Source organism: Hemitrygon akajei, unplaced genomic scaffold (genome assembly GCF_048418815.1).
Source record: "Hemitrygon akajei unplaced genomic scaffold, sHemAka1.3 Scf000060, whole genome shotgun sequence".
NCBI lineage: Eukaryota > Metazoa > Chordata > Chondrichthyes > Myliobatiformes > Dasyatidae > Hemitrygon > Hemitrygon akajei.
The window spans coordinates 5,297,631-5,315,475 of record NW_027331946.1 but is presented as its reverse complement, the minus strand read 5'-3'; the positions used below and the strand labels follow the sequence as shown (position 1 = coordinate 5,315,475).

Here is a 17,845-nt window from a genome sequence, read left to right as displayed (position 1 = left end):
ATGCTGCCTATCTCTCTCCTTTTCCCTTTCCTCCATCTCCCTTTCAGCCTTTCCTTCTCCCCTTGTGCCTCCCAGGCAACTCTTTCCCGCTCCCTTTGCGCCTCTAACTCCTTTAGCTGGAGCTCATACTCCCTTTTCTTCTGTTCCGCGTCCAACCTTAATTTTTCCAACTCTAACTGAACCACCCCAACAACTGGTTTCTTTTCAGGGATAAGTTCCAATACCCCCGGCGTGAACACATCCTCGGATATATAATACTGGGCTATGGCCCTCTGAATCTCCCACTTTTTCATTGACGACTTCACCTCTGGTAGATTTAAACCTTTCACAATATTCACCAAGTCCGTCTTTTTGGCACTCTCTAGCACCTTCAAAGTTGGGTTTTCTATAAATTCAGCTATATCCATCTTTGCTGGTTTCCCATCTGGTTACCCACGCAACCAGAACAAATAATGGACTTAAAGCCCGATTCACTGACCCCCCAATTTGGTATCAAATCTCGAGACGAGGCCCCAATTTGTTACGTACCCCGTAACTGGGTGTCTTACCAGCAAAGATAGAAGTATCCGTTGGAGTCTGGTACTATTATCAAAACAGTGTTTATTAGTAAAATATACAAATCAATATCAACAATGCAAATATACAGATAATACACGTTAGCAATACTAAACCTAAAAGTGTGGGTATAATAATAATCAATAATAAACAAGCTCTATCGATGTCTAGGGGATAATGAATTGTCATATGTGAATATAAAGTTCAGTTCAGTTCATACAGGCTGAGGTAGTTGTTGGTCGATGCGTTGTAATTGTTGGAGAGAGAGAGAGAGAGAGAGCGATCAAACAGTGACAGCCAGTCAAACCTTCCTTTATGTTCTTGATCCGTCGATGTGTTTTTGTGGTCATTCTAGTATGACCCCTCTGTCCTTTAGATAGACCGTTCTTCTATGGTGGATTCGTCACCCAGGCAAGGGGTGGACACACACACAAGGCCCCACCGGCCTCGCTATAAACACTATGAGTTAAAATTGACCGATCCTTCGTTCGGTCTCCGATGCCCCACACTTTCTCGTGGGTTCCAACACTTAAGCAGTGCTCACTAGTGTGTCTCTTGGTGCGTCTGAGGGGTGTCTCCCCAGACCTCTCTTTTATCCCTACTCACGGGGTCTCAGGTGTCAATCAGTTTTGAATGGCTTAGCCCATCAAACCAGCCCACTCCGGCTGTCCACTGAGGAATTTTAATGAACAGAATAGTACCAAGTAAACAGCCCTCTCCAGAGCCATAAGTTTTACAGGAGTCATAATATGGTGGAACAACAAGTCTCTTCCTCCCGGTGTTATCTCTCCCTTATCTGAAGCAGATGTTCCAGTCCCAGTATGTTTTAGTTCCATCTCTTTCTCTCTCATTAGCAGCCTGGCAAGAGTAGTGGTTTGTAATTCTCCCAGGGGAGGGGGACATGGGCAACCCTGCACCCTTCTGTCCATCAGAGCTGTTCATCCTTCGAAACAATAGTAACTTAAACAAGATAAACAAAAGTTAACAGTGTTATGTGTATATATGTGTATAAATAAAACTCCCAAACTATTGAGCTCGGGGGAAACAAGGTTTGGAGTCTTGAGATGGTAAAGTATGAATGTTCAGTTCAACCACAGAATAGGTGATGAGAGAGATATTTGTAATCCAGGGTAAATGTCAAGAGAAGGCAATTATGTCGAATTCCACAGGTTCCATGGTCGTAAAACAAGAGAACAGTCACTGTAGATTTTATCTGTCATCTTTCCAAATTCACATACTAATTATCACCCAAAGTGACTTGTCACAAGGGGTATCGTCTTCAAGTGAATTACCACACCACACCCAGGCAAGGGTTAACACATCAGTGGTCTTCACAGGATACCCCAAATCAGATCCACTCCTATAGCTCAAACAAGGTAACAACCACACATTTGATGTATGCTGAATTGATAATTAACCCACCCTTCTGGGCATAGGAGAATTCCAAACAGAGACCCTTGGCCACTAGTTCCCTGGTTTCGATCCTTCCATCTTTCCTCCTTCGTCTACGTCTGACTCTGAGAGTCTTTGTCCTCGGTTAAAACTAAACAAGCTGCGAGCGATGTAAACAAGCTGCAGGGCAGACTGATTCACCTTCTTAATCTCTGTCTTTCTCTCAAAATGACAGTCCACAGTAAACGAAACCTAGGGAATCCTAACAACGGCCACTCCCCATTGTGAAATGACTGGTATGCCAGTAGTTGAGATGACAGAGTGAATCCTTACCCACATTCTCAGCAGGTGAACGGCTTCTCCCCAGTGTGAACTTGCTGATGTCTCTGTAGGCTGGAAGAGCGAATGAATCTCTTCCCACATTCTGAGCAAGTGAACAGCTTCTTCCCAGTGTGAATTTGTTGATGACTCCGTAGGTCAGATGACCAAGTGAATCTCTCCCCACAGACTGAGCAGGTGAATAGCTTCTCCCCAGTGTGAACTCGCTGATGACTCTGTAGGTTGGATGGATCAGTGAATCCCTTCCCAAAGACTGAGCAGGTGAATGGCTTCTCCCCAGTGTGAACTCGCTGATGACTCTGCAGGTTGGATGGATCAGTGAATCTCTTCCCACAGACTGCGCAGGTGAATGGCTTCTCCCCAGTGTGAACTCGCTGATGACTCTGCAGGTTGGATGGATCAGTGAATCTCTTCCCACATTCTGAACAGGTGAACGGCCTCTCCCCAGTGTGAATTCGCTGATGACTCTGTAGGTTGGATGAATCAGTGAATCTCTTCCCACAGACTGAGCAGGTGAATAGCTTCTCCCCAGTGTGAACTCGCTGATCACTCTGTAGTTGGGATGACTGAGTGAATCCCTTCCCACATTCTGAGCAGATGAATGGCTTCTCCCCAGTGTGAACTCGCTGTTGTCTCTGTAGGGTGGATGAATGAGTGAATCTCTTCCCACAGACTGAGCAGGTGAACGGCCTCTCCCCAGTGTGAACTCGCTGATGACTCTGGAGTTGGGATGACTGAGTGAATCCCTTCCCACATTCTGAGCAGATGAACGGCTACTCCCCAGTGTGAACTCGCTGGTGTCTCTGTAGGGTGGATGAATGAGTGAATCTCTTCCCACAGACTGAGCAGGTGAACGGCTTCTCCCCAGTGTGAACTCGCTGATGACTCTGTAGTTGGGATGACTGAGTAAATCTCTTCCCACATTCTGAACAGGTGAACGGCTTCTCCCCAGTGTGAACTCGCTGATGACTCTGAAGGTTGGATGAGTGAGTGAATCCCTTCCCACAGACTGAGCAGGTGAATAGCTTCTCCCCAGTGTGAACTCGCTGATGTCTCTGTAGGTTGCATGACAGAGTGAATCTCTTCCCACAGACTGAGCAGGTGAATGGCCTCTCCCCAGTGTGAACTCGCTGATGTCTCTGTAGCTGGGATGACTGAGTAAATCTCTTCCCACATTCTGAACAGGTGAACGGCTTCTCCCCAGTGTGAACTCGCTGATGACTCTGTAGGTTGGATGGATCAGTGAATCCCTTCCCACAGACTGAGCAGGTGAATGGCTTCTCCCCAGTGTGAACTCGCTGATGACTTTGTAGTTGGGATGACTGAGTGAATCCCTTCCCACATTCTGAGCAGATGAACGGCTTCTCCCCAGTGTGAACTCGCTGATGTCTCTGTAGGCTGGATAACTGAGCGAATCTGCTCCCACAGTCTGAGCAGCTGAATGGCCTCTCCCCAGTGTGAACTCGCAGATGACTCTGTACTTGGGATAACTCAGAGAATCTCTTCCCACAGACTGAGCAGGTGAACGGCTTCTGCCCAGTGTGAACTCGCTGGTGTCTCTGTAGGGTGGATGAATGAGTGAATCTCTTCCCACAGACTGAGCAGGTGAATGGCCTCTCCCCAGTGTGAACTCGCTGATGACTCTGTAGTTGGGATGACTGAGTAAATCTCTTCCCACATTCTGAACAGGTGAACGGCTTCTCCCCAGTGTGAACTCGCTGATGACCCTGTAGGTTGGATGGATCAGTGAATCCCTTCCCACAGACTGAGCAGGTGAATGGCTTCTCCCCAGTGTGAACTCGCTGATGACTGTGTAGTTGGGATGACTGAGTAAATTCTTTCCCACATTCTGAGCAGATGAACGGCTTCTCCCCAGTGTGAACTCGCTGGTGTCTCTGTAGGGTGGATGAATGAGTGAATCTCTTCCCACAGACTGAGCAGGTGAACGGCCTCTCCCCAGTGTGAACTCGCTGATGACTCTGTAGTTGAGATGACTGAGTAAATCTCTTCCCACATTCTGAACAGGTGAACAGCTTCTCCCCAGTGTGAACTCGCTGATGACTCTGCAGGTTGGATGGATCAGTGAATCTCTTTCCACAGACTGAGCAGGTGAATGGCTTCTCCCCAGTGTGAACTCGCTGATGACTCTGTAGTTGGGATGACTGAGTGAATCCCTTCCCACATTCTGAGCAGATGAACGGCTTCTCCCCAGTGTGAACTCGCTTATGTCTCTGTAGGCTGGATAACTGAGTGAATCTCTTCCCACAGACCAAGCAGATGAACGGCTGCTCCTTTGTGCGAACTCGCTGGTGATGCATTAGGTCAGATGACTGAGTGAATCCTTTCCCAGAAATTCAACAGATGATCAGCCTCTGCCCAGTGTGGTGTGAACTGACTGGTGTGTCCACAGGTGGGAAGACCAACTGAATCCTTTCTCACACACAGAACAGGTGAATGGCCTTGCCCAGTGTGAACTTGCTGATGTACCTTCAGTTGAGATGACCGAGTGAATTATTTCCCACTGTCTGAGCAGGTGAAAGGCCTTTCTCCTGTGTAAAATGATGGGTTGCCAGTTGGTCAAATGACCGAGTGAATCCTTCTCCACAGTCTGAGCAGGAAGGATGGTCGATAGGATCCCTTGTTCCACTTCTTAAATATCTAGACAGAGACAACAAAACTGGTGTGACGTGTTTGTGCTTCCTGGAGACAAATTCCTTCTCATTTTTAACCTGTAAAAAGATTTACAAAATCCATCAATGGGTTTAGGACAACATTTCAGATGAGATTACATGAGTTGCCAAGGTTTGATCTGGTATCACACTGATACAGTGAGGTTCAACACAAGTTAGAAGAGATATCATCTCCTGACTGGGCAGAGTGCTGGTTTCTGGAATGACCATCAATTCCCTGATACTCTTCCTGTCTCTATCAGAAAGGAGCATTTCTGCCATCTCCAATTTGAGCCTTAGTTTGACTCTCTCCATTGGTATTATTCCCCCCTCCTGCTGAACTGCATGGGTGCCTGGCCCCACAGTAACTGAAACAGTCTCACGCAAATAGTCTTTCTTGATGTGCATCTGGGATTTTCTTTTATGTATTATTAACTTAAAGTGCCACAGTTTTAACGCCATATAAAAAATTCCTGCTGAGATGAATGGTTGGTCCGCACAGCTGTTAAAAGGACTTAGAGTGAATTTTTGTATTATTGTCACTATTTAATCTGCACACTCCCATACCCCTACCATCCAGGTACCTACACAAAATGTTGAAATCGAGCTTGCATGCACCGCTTGTGCTGGCTGCTCATTCCACACCCTGATGACTGTCTGTGTGAAGAAGTTGCCCCTCATGTTACCCTTAACATTTTACCTTTCACCCTTAACCCATGGCCTCTGGTTGTAGTTCCACCCAATCTCAGTGGAGAAAGCCAACTTGCATTTACACTATCTATGCCCCTCTATCACAATCAAATCTCCCCTCAATCTTCTACATTCCAAGGAATAAAGTTCATACCAAAGTGCAACAACTCACACTTGTCTGCATTAAATTCCATTTTCCATTTCTCAAACCATTTTGCCAGTTGGTCCAGATCGCACTGCAAGTTTAAATGCTTTTTTGGCATTGACTAGATGGGACAAATAGCCTGTTTCTTTACTGAACTTCTCCGTGTTTCTATGGCAGAGAAGCTGGCCAAACTTGTTTGGAAGGGAAAGGGTAGGAGTGACAATTGAGCAGCAGTGGCTGGAGTTTCTGGAGCAATTCGGGACCTGAGTGATGCTACAGAAGTGGAAGCATTAGAAAGACAGGAGGACACAACTGTGGCTAAAATGAGAAGCCAAAGCCAACATAAATGTCAAAGAGAGGGCAAACAAAAGAACAAAAACTATTCGGAAGCTTCGAGAAACCAAAAGAAGACAACAAAAAAAGTCAGCTGAGCTCAGTGCATGGAATCATGATTTGTAGTCATTAATGGGTCTCGGTAGCACCCAACAGTCTGAGGCATTTAGAGGAACAAAATATACGAGGCTTCAATTTCTCTTCAAAAGCAAGGTTCCCTGGACCAGTTACCTTTCAACTTTCATTTTGGCAGCCACATACAAACTCTGCATCCTCAAAAATTCACATCTGAAGACTCCCACTTACAGGTACTCCTTTGCCAGGAAACAACCTGTCCCAAACCACACTTGTCAGATCCTTTCTGATACCATCAAAATTGACCTTTCTCCAATTTAGAATCTGAACCCATGGTCCAGACCTCTCTTTTTCCATATTTACTTTGAATCTCATGGCATTATGATCACTAATTTCTGTCACCAGCCCTGATCATTTCCTAACAGCTTATTGCTCATTTCTACGTTGGGAAATCTACGTACTGATTAAGGGCACATTTGACAAACTTTACCCCATCTAGTCCTTTTACATTATGGGAGTTCCAGTCAATATATGTAAAGTTAAAATCACTTACTGAATCAACCTTTGTTTATTGACATGGCCTACAATCTACCTACAACTTTGTTCCTCTAAATCCCTCAGACTGTTGGGTGTAAACAAGCCCCTATAATGGCTACAATATCATAATTCCCTGTCCTGAGCTCATCGGGCTTTCCTACGATGCTTCTTGCATTGTGATATACACAGCTCAGCACATTCATCGCACCATGCTCAACCATTTGATTGCTGACTCTGTCTGAGGTCTGAACAACATCTGACGTGTCAAGAAAACAAACTCCCCCTCATTGTCACAAAAACAAAGGAGCTGATTGTGGACTGCAGGAGGAATGGAGACACTCTAACCCCTGTTGACATCAAAGGATTTGGGGCTGAGAGGGTGAACAGCTTTAAGACCCTCGGCATAAACATCACCGAGGATCTCACATGGTCTGTACATACCGGCTGTGTTGTGAAAAGAGCACAGCAGCACCTCTTTCACCTCAGATAGTTGAAGAAGTTGGGAATGGGGCCCGAAATCCTGAGGACTTTCTACAGGGACACAATTGAGAGCATCCTGACTGGCTGCATCACTGCCTGGTATGGGAACTGTACTTCCCTTAATCTCAGGAACTTGCAGAGATTGGTGCGGGACAGCCCAGCGCATCTGTAGATGTGAACTTCCCACTATTCAGGACATTTACAGAGACGGGTGTGGAAAAAGGGCCCAAAAGATATTGGGGACCCAATTCACCACAACCACAAACTGTTCCTACTGCCACCATCCAGGAAATGGTACCACAGCAAAAGGACCAACAGGCTCCGGGACATCATCTTCTACCAGGCCATCAGACTGATTAATTCATGCTGATACAATTGCATATCTATGTTATACTGACTGTTCTATGCACAAACTATTTATTATAAATTACACATTGCACATTTAGATGGAGATGTAACGTAAAGACTTCTACTCCTCATGTGCATGAGGGATGTATGTAAGAAAGTCAATTCAATTCAAATCACCCTCTCCACTATCTGTCCTGTCATTCTGGCTCCCATTCCCCCTGCAAATCATTTTAACCACATCAGCACCCCCCTCCACCACACTTGCTCTCGGAGCTCTTACCACGAGGATATTAGTCCCCTTCCTGTTCTGTTCCCCTAACTAATGAATCCCCTATCACTCCTTTGACTTTCCTCTGCCAGGTAATCCCCCCAATACTTTCTAAAGTGTTCCACCTGTTGTTGTGTGGGATAGCAACAAGAGTACTCTGTGATGGCTATTTAACCTCATTTCCCTTCCTGACTCTCACCCAGTTTCCTGTGTCCTGCACCTTGGGTGTAACTCACCTCTCTTCATGTCATATCTATCACCCCCTCCAACTGCTGGATGATCCGGAATTCATCCATTTCCAGTTCCAACTCCTTAAAATGCAGCTGGATACATATCTTGTAGGTGAGGGCATCAACAACACTGGAGGTCTCCCCACCTTCCCACCAATGTCCCCTCTAATTTGTAATGACAAGTGTGCACATAAATCATGTACCGTGTATTTTTTTTTTACCCAGTGACAACCATATAACCATATATAACCATATAACAATCACAGCACGGAAACAGGCCATTCCGGCCCTCCTAGTCCGTGCCGAACTCTTAATCTCACCTAGTCCCACCTACCCGCACTCAGCCCATAACCCTCCACTCCTTTCCTGTCCATATACCTATCCAATTTTACCTTAAATGACACAACTGAACTGGCCTCTACTACTTCTACAGGAAGCTCATTCCACACAGCTATCACTCTCTGAGTAAAGAAATACCCCCTCGTGTTTCCCTTAAACTTTTGCCCCCTAACTCTCAAATCATGTCCTCTCGTTTGAATCTCCCCTACTCTCAATGGAAACAGCCTATTCACGTCAACTCTATCTATCTATCCCTCTCAACATTTTAAAAACCTCGATCAAATCCCGTGTGCAAAAACATGTGCACAGTGAATTTTATATAGAGAGGTATTCATTTTCACAGCTAGCAAATCACTGTCGATAAAAACTTTGATCTCCTCTGGCTTGTATCGAGTTCATCTGCACTCTCACACAGACTACGTAGCAGGCCTATAGCGGGTTATGAAGGATTTTCTCGCCAGAGCTTTTGCACACTGTCCATATGTGACTTGTTTGCTAAATGACGCTTTAAAAAGTCAGATTTCCAAATTTCACTCCACTTCTTCCCATTTGCAAATTCTCCAGCAACTTTTGCATCACCACAATACAGACAGGTAACAGCAGTTTCTGTGTTGTACATAAATATTTCCCCTGAACCCTCTCCAGATGACTGACAGTGATGAACTCGGTGATGGCAAGGGAAGGGCAGCAGTCTGTCCCATTGGAGTCTGGCACATTTGTGATGTGAAAGTTACTTGTTGCCAAGGGCAAAGGTTTTTGATATTACCATGTACCCAGAGAGAATGGGACAAAACATGTTCTCACCTGTAGAAAAGTTCAGAACAGGAGGAGGTAGAACAAACAGCACACACACAAAATACTGGAGGAACTCAGCAGGCCAGGCAGCATCTATGGAAAAGAGTACTAATGCTGAGTTCCGCCGGCATTTTGTGTGCGTTGCTTGGATTTCCAGCATCTGCAGATTTTCTCTTGTTACTGATTGGAGGTAGAACAAAGCTAATTTTCTCTACTGCTGATGCAAAAGATTTTGTTCCCTTCCTCTGAGTTCCTAATCCTTGCATTTAGATAGCTGGAGCTCAGCTCTGTCTGAGAGATCCATTGGTTCCCATTCCCTCATCAGCCGGAAGCTCCCCGGGACCCGTGTACGGATCGTGGGTCTGAGAGAGAGGGAAGAGAGCAGGACTGTTCCGGGATTGCTGGCCACGGTGACCGGATTTCACAGGAATCGTCCTGAAGTCGGTGTTTAATATAAAATCGGAGAGAATCGATCTTACCTGCGCCCGACATTTTCAAGGCCTGCAGGGCACTGCGCGCATGTGTGATACCCGGGGACGTCATCAGCCTGACGCCTGCGCATTTCATCGGTGTTTTAGGGCCGGCGAAATTTCTAACGCACCGCATTATGGGTAATTAAGGTGCCATTAAACATTTCTACAAGCACCGGTTCATTGTCCATACCTCATTTTTTTTTCGTGTGTATAGAAAAATCAGCAGCTGTTTTAACGCAGAAAGCGGCTCCCATAAACAATATACTCAATACCAACGTGTATCTAATGCCAAAGTAAAATGCAGTTAAAAAACACAGGAGATTCTGCAGTTGTTGGAAATACAGAGGCGCACACACACACAAAATGCTGGAGGAACTCTGCAGTTCAGGCAGCAACTAAGCAGAGGAGTACACAGTCTAGGCATGCTGAAGGGGCTCGGTCTAAACGTTGTCTATTTATTCCTCTTCACATTTTCTGCCTCATCTGTTGATTTCCACTAGTACTTTGCAGAAATTAACCACCTTTTTTTCCGGTCAACCAGTTTCCAAATGTTTCTGATCTTTCTTTTGTAGCCACATCCAGCTGGTCTGATTCCTCCTCCTCCTGGTAAACTCTAGACCCCATCTCTCTCTGGAGCCCCAAAGCCCTGACTCAATCTGGCAACTCTTCGGTTTCCGACTCTGCTCCATCGAAGATTCACTCGCTAGTCTGCTGTCAGACTTTAGAGGTGCATTGTGTTACGAGACCGCAGGTTCGTTCACTGTGAGTGTCGCTTTAAGTGCCTGAGTGAGGCGGGGCTGTGACGTCAGACACAAGCTGCGGCAGCCTGAGGGAGCGGGAGCGGGAGAGGGAGAGGGAGACAAGCTGTTGGAACTTCAGCGTGTGACTGCTCTAGGCTGCAACTCTTCCATGCCCAAAAGGTTGGGTTGATCTGATCATCGGCAGGCAGTGCACAACGGATGTGTGACTGTCACTTCGTATCATCCATATGTGTGGATTTGCTGGAGTGTCCTGTGGTATCACTTTTGTTGGCCCTTACCTGGAATCGGGGTGTTCTGTGGTAACCACTTGAAGACGATATTCCTGTCACTGTCACCTGGTGATATTTCTAAGTGGATTTCGGAACTAATCGACGGATAAGATCTTCGGCGACTGTTATTTCGTTTACCCAGCGTGGAATGTGTGTGGAATTCTTCGTAATTGCCTTCTCTCTACATGTTCGTGTGGATTTACAAATCTCTCCTCTCTCTCACTTATTCCGTGGAATACTGAACTTTTCCACTTTACCATCTGAAGACTTTAAGCATTGTTTCCCAAGCTTGATAGTTTGGGAGCTATATATACGCATTACACTGTTAAATTCTGTTTATTTAATTTAATCTTTTATATTTGGAGCAGATACTGTTACGTACCCCGTGACGGGTCAAAGAACCAGCAGAAATAGAAAACTCAGTGGAGCCTGGTATTGCTATAAACTAATGCTATTTATTAGTAGCTACGCGATACAGCAATATAAATGCAGATATATCAAACAGGTTAGCAATGATTATATATATATATATATATATATATGTGTGTGTGTGTGTGCGCGTGTGTGGAAATAGGAAAGCCAAGCTTCTTCACGCCTCGGGGTGAATGGATACCGTCTTACGGTGATGAGTGAGGTTCGGTTCAGTTCGTGGGATTGAGTCGAGTAGTGATGGAGAGAGAGAGAGGGAGAGTTTTGAGTCTTCAGGTAAGCTGACGCCGTCGATAGTCCCGTCGTCCTCCGAAATCCTTTGGAAGTCACCGACTGTGACACTACAAACGGGACCGTTCTTCTGTGGTGGAGTTATTAACCCAGGCGAGGGATGGGCACACGAATAACTCCCCACCGGTCACAGCCTTTTCACACTACGAGAGCCACTGATCGATGCTCCTGATCGATCTTCCAAAGTCCACCTTTTTCTGTGGACACAACAAAGCTCATTCAGTGTCCAAAACCATGTGTCTGGAGGTCTATCAGCGGACCTCCTACTTATCTCACCGTGCTGAGTCCCAGCTGTCCATCAAACAGTTCCTCCCTTCTCTCTCTGTAAGAACACAGAAGCTGACAGTGTCCTTGTAAAAGTGTAAACAAGCTTGCAGAGAAACCATAACACCATCTCCGAGCAGTCTCTCTCTCTCTCTCTCTCTCTCTCTCTCTCTCTCTCTCTCTCTCTCTCTCTCTCTCTCTCTCTCTCTCTCTCTCTCTCTCTCTCTCTCTCCCTCTCTCCCTCCCTCTAACAAGGTGTCCTGTGTTGAACATCTCCCTCTCTCTTTTCAAAAACACAGTTCATAGGGGTAATTCAGGACCCCGTTACAATACTAATGAAGATAGTGGTTTTAACATCGAAACCAGACTCCATTAGTGATCTATTGCTGCTGGTACGTAACAATTGCAACAACCCAGCTGTCTGAGGCACAGTCCCTTAAAATTGGTGAAAATGACCGAAAACATTGAAAAGAGCGGAGAAGAAGGAGTTTAACCAACTTCGTCCAGAGCCCTGAAGAACGTCAAAACCACAGTGAGTTCATCGTCTTATTCAACCTGGAGAAAATCATGCAGGAAATTCATGCAGGTGTATAAGATGATGAGAGGCATTGGTCGTGTGGATAGCCAGAGGCTTTTTCCCAGGGCAGAAACGGCTAACACGAGGGGGAATAGGTTTAAGCTGCTTGAAGTAGGCACAGGGGAGATGTCAGAGCTAAGTTTTTATAAGCAAAGAGTGGTGTGTGTGTGTGGAATGCACCGCCAGCGACGGTGGTAGAGGCGGATACAATAGGGTCTTTTAAGAGATTCTTAGTAAGGTACATGGAGCTTAGGAAAATAGGTGGCGATGCGGTAGGGTAATTCTTGGCAGATCTGGAGTAAGTTACATGGTCGGTACAACATTGTGGGCCAAAGCATCGGTAATATGTTGTAGATTTCTGTGATTCTATGAAATTCAAGGGGAATCTCCTATCCGACGGAGTGCTGACTAGTTGCAACCTGTCATCTCAGGGGATGAGATGAGAGGGGAACAGCAGGGATAGATTTTCATATACTGATATGGAACAGAAACATGGGCAGGGACCAGCTGGGCCGAGTGGCCTCTCAAGTGAGACACGGGATTTGATACAGAAATGATTTATCTTTCACAGATCCACAATATTAAACACCAGACTAGTTTAAGGCTAACATCAGCAGAACAGACTCCTCCGATGCTCAGTGACCAGGGTTCAGTCCTGGGTGCGATGAGCAGCCGCAAGAACTGCAGAATCTGGCAGTAACAGTCCCTCATGAACCTACAGCTGCCTTCAGTCACCGTGATGGTTAAACATTTAACACGGAGCTGATTTGAACTTCCTCCCTGATGTGAAGTTGCTGGTGTTGCAGCAGCTGGGATGATTGAGTAAAACTCTTTGCTCACTCCGGACAGAAATGTGGCCTCTATTTATTGTGAACTCACCGGAGCATCACAAGGTGGGTTAACGGAATGAGTCTCTTCGCACACACGGAGCAGGTGAACAGCCACTTCCCAGTGCGAAGCTGTAGATCTCGGTCTTCGGTCTCGGCCCGAAACGTTGACTGCTCATTTCCACGGATGCTGCCCGACCTGCTGAGTTCCTCCAGCATTTTGTACGTGTTGCTTTGACCACAGCACCTGCTGTGTACTTTGTGTTCGAGCGCTGGTGAACTGACAGATAGAGCGGAACTAACGTGCTGTTGTGTTCGAGATTCCCATGCACAAATCGTTTTAATTTTCTACACTGTTAAAAGTTTACAATGCACGTCAGCGGGTGAAGGACAACATTTCAACTGAAATAATTTTAGTCTCCATGGTGCCTTCTAATTAAAACACTGTCACATCTCAAAACAATTTAGAGGAACAAGATTTCATTTTCTAACTGCCCACAGTTCCTGCATCAGGCACAATATCAAACTCTCTGCTTCCCTGTCTGTATCAAAATGAATCATTCCTTCCCTTCATCAGCCTGTGACTTGGCTCAGTTTGTTTGTCTCCTTCGCATTCTGAGCATGCGCCACACACCCACTGAGATAACATTTTATTTACACGGCTGCGACTATAGACTTTCAGATTATTATGTCCCTCCCGGCATTTGACGGTGGTAAAGTCAGAGTTAGCAATGGTACTGAAGCTCAGGAGTAGGTGATTAGGCTTTTTCGTTGGAGATCGGTAAACTGCCGGTAGTGTGTGTCTGGATGAGTGGGTTGTTTTCCGCCTGGAAGGAGGTAGCGTTTGGAGTACCCCAGAGATCAGTCCCTGACCACAGTTGTTCACAGTTTAATGTCCTGGCGGAGGCAGCGAGATGTGAGATGCCCCAGTCTGCTGGTGACGCAGAAAGAGTGGAGTTGGGAGAGGGGAGGCCATTCACATGCAATTTCGTAGCTTTGCAATCAGTACATAGTGCACTGTGGGGCTGCAGTGGCGGGTTCCAATCTGCTAATTAGATTTGCTGACGGCACTACATTGATCCGCCGGATCCCAAATAATAACGAGGCAGCGTATAGAGAAGTCATCACACCGACACAGTGGGGTCAAATAAACAACCTCTCCCTCATTGTGACAAAAACACAGGAGCTGGTTGTGGATTACAGGAGGAATGGAGACAGGGATCAAATTCAACATTTCCAAGACTGTTATTGACACACAATGCACATTTTGATATTGATCATGACACAATGTATTTTATATATTGTTAATGACATAAAACATATTTATAGATTGTTACTGACAGAGAATCGTATAAATTGTGTTCCGTGTGTTATCTGAATGTACTTGCCTGTGATGCTGCCACAAGTCAGTGTTTCTCTGTACCTCTACCTTCCCGTACTTGTGCACTTGGCAATAAATTCAACAGGACCTGAGAAATCTCGGTGAGATTTGATTAGTGATGATCATCTTGGCAGCTCGGTAGGTGGAATGTATGAGACACTACACTGTTAAATGCAAAACCCTGAACAGTGTTGATGATCAGAGGGATCTTAGACTCCAAGTTCATCGCTCCCTGAAAGAGACTGCACAGATTGATCGGGTGGTTAAGAAGGCAAATGGCATGGTTGTTTTTATTAGTTGAAGCACTGAGTTCAAAAGTCGGGAAGTTGTGTTGCGGCTGTTACGAGCCTGCGGTCGTACTGTGACTGTTTCTTTAAGAACGCCGGCGTGAGGAGGCGGAACTATGACGTCAGTCACAGGCTGACAGCGCTGAAAGGGGACTGAACCATAAGAGAGAGAGAGAGCGATCTGCAGACAGGCAGTCGGGGGAGGGAGGGAGAGAGAGAGAGAGAGAGAGAGAGAGAGAGAGAGAGAGAGAGAGAGAGAGAGACTGAAAAAGCTGATAGCTTCAGTTAGTCGCAGCTGAGGCTTGGAACTCTCCTATGCCCACAAGAGTGGGTTGATCATCGGTACACGGAACCACAACGAACGTGTGTGGCTGTCACTTCGTAATCCATAGGAGTGGATTTTGGAATATCTTGTGTTAATCCTTGCCTGGGTATGTTGTGTGGTAACCCCGGGAAGACGGTATTTCTGTGACAGGTCACTTTCGCTGATAACTCGTATGTGGACGGATTCAACGGATAAGAACTTCGTCGACGGTTATTTTGATGTAACGGCCTTTTCTCTACGTTTCACCCTGGATTACAAATATCTCTCTCCCATCATTTATTCCGTGGATTACTGAACTTTCCTACTTTACCATCTCAAGACTCTGAGCTTTGTTCCCTCAGGCTCGATGGTCTGGGAATTATATTTACACACATATACACATAACACTGCTATCTTTCCTTTATTTCGTTAAGTTACTATTTTATAAGTAGACACTAATAAAGAAAGTGGTTTTAACATCAAAACCAGACTCCAGTGTGAACTCTATTGCTGCTGGTTCGTTTCTAAAACTTTTCAGTTCGTAACACAGTTTTATAAAACTAGTTAGACCACATCTGGAGTGTTTCATACAGTTCTGGTCGCCCCCATTCTCGGAAGGATGTCGGGGCTTTGGACAGGGCGGGGAAGAGGTTTACCAGGACACTGCCTGGATTAGAGGGCATGAGCTATAACGAGAGGCTGGACAAACTTGTGTTGTTTTCTCCAGAGCGGCGCAGGCTGGGGTGAGACTGGTTGGACGTTTATAAGATTACGAGAGGAATAGATCGAGTGGACAGACGATATATTTTTCCTGGGGGCTGAGATGTCTAATACATTTAAGGTGAGAGGAGATGTGAGCGGCAAGTTTGCTTCTTTCCACGGAGTAGTGGGTAACTGGACATCTGTCTGGGGTGGAAGACCGAAGCGGTCACGTGATCCCGTTTCCTGTTCACGTTTTTCCGCAGATCTGCAGCATCTGCGGGTCACTGCTCTACGTGTACGTGTAGCTTCATCTTTCCCCGTTCAGACAAGGCAGTGAGATCCGTATCTGTCACGTCCTCTCGTTGTGGTGGGCAATATGTTTTTTCCTCTGCAATATTTTCAGCATGTTTCATTCCACTGTTTTTACCTGCTGAAGTGCAGCCAATGTTTCTGGGTGTCTGACCGTTTTTGTGAGAATTTAGCCTTTTCTATTTCTCGGAGCTTCTCATAAATGTGTACAGTTCAGTTAAGCTTCACTCCAGAATTTCCAAAGCAACAACCCAGTCAGTCAAATAGTTCCACACAATTAAAATAGCTTATTACATCGTTTTTTTCATTTTGTACTATTTATATAATTTAACTATGTAATATTTATATTCTTATATTAAATCACAATTGTTAAAATCTATGGTTATGAATTAGGTTCTACTGCTGCCGCAGAGACAACGAATTTCATGACATATGCCGGTGCTATTAAACCTGATTCTGATATTGATATGGGAGACCCTCCACCGGTCACCTGATCCCAGTTACCGCAGATCGTAATGTGAGATTGAAGCCTTTTCTATTTATTTGCATTCCTCAGAAATGACAACAGTTCAGTTTCCTTCTGTGGTTCCAGAGCAGAAGCTCAGTCTGTCAAATATTTTCACACAATTAAAATGGGGAAATTTGTTTATTATCATCACGTACTGAGCTACAGTGAAAATCTTCCCTGACGTACCATCCACACAGATCAATACATTACAACAGTACATTGAGCTGAGATACGACAAAACAATAATTGTAACAAAGCATTATGGCTGCAGAGAAAGTGCAGTGCAGATAGACATATGGTGTAGCGTCACGTCGAGTTACATTGTGAGGCCTAGTCCATTTTATCATTCATTTGGCTTATAGACACAGACAGGAAACCGCCCTTGAGCTTATCATTACTAATAACTGCAGCTCTTCTTTTTTCTCAGTTTCTCGTGGCACTAGACAGGGATGTCCATTAACCCCTTTATTATTTAATCTTGTATTGGAGCCTTTAGCTATAACACTTCTTGAAGCTAAAAATATTCTCGGTATCTCTATGAATGGAACCATACATAAGATTTCTCTTTATGCAGATGATCTTTTGGTTTTTATTTCAAATCTTGAGGAATCAATTCCTAATCTTTTGGAAACAGTTAAAGATTTCGCTAAATTTTCTGGATATAAACTTAACTTGAATAAAAGTGAATTGTTTCCTTAAATGTCCCTGTTAGTATATATAATGATATTCCTTTTAGAATTGTTAATACCTTTAGATATTTAGGTATTATAATTACTAAAAGCATAAAGATCTCTATGAAGCGAATATAGTTCCTTTAATGGACTCCATGAAACAACTATTTTCTAGATGGAATCCACTTACTTTTTCTTTAATAGGTCGTATTCATGCTGTGAAAATGATGATTTTACCTAGATTTTTATATATTTTCCAAAATATACCTATCTTTTTAACTAAAATTTTTTTCGATCAAATTGACTCTCTTATTTCTTCCTTTATTTGGAACAATAAGAGTCCAAGAATTAATAAGTATCATTTACAAAAATCTAAAAAAAAAAATGGTGGACTTGCACTTCCTAATTTAAGACTGTATTATTGGGCTGTGAACATTAGACAATTATGTTTTTGGTTATATTGGCTTGATAATAACTAAAAATCATTATGGGTTGATTTGGAATTAAAAGTTCTGAAACAATTCTATTTAACTTCAATTTTAGGAGCTCCATTACCTTTACAGCTGTCTAAAATTCCAAATTTCAATGTTTACCCGG

The 17,845-nt window shown here is 44.7% G+C and overlaps 2 protein-coding genes across 2 annotated transcripts in view; one reads left to right on the top strand and one right to left on the bottom strand.

The window, feature by feature from the left end:
* Positions 1-17,845, top strand: part of LOC140721733 (NACHT, LRR and PYD domains-containing protein 3-like) — a 943,069-nt gene that overhangs the window by 176,715 nt on the left and 748,509 nt on the right. The window lies entirely within an intron of this gene.
* On the bottom strand, positions 539-9,723 carry LOC140721727 (uncharacterized). The gene is given in 2 exon segments (XM_073036525.1): positions 539-5,015; positions 9,675-9,723. A coding segment is annotated over 1 exon segment (2,316 nt). The 5' UTR covers positions 4,605-5,015; positions 9,675-9,723; the 3' UTR covers positions 539-2,288.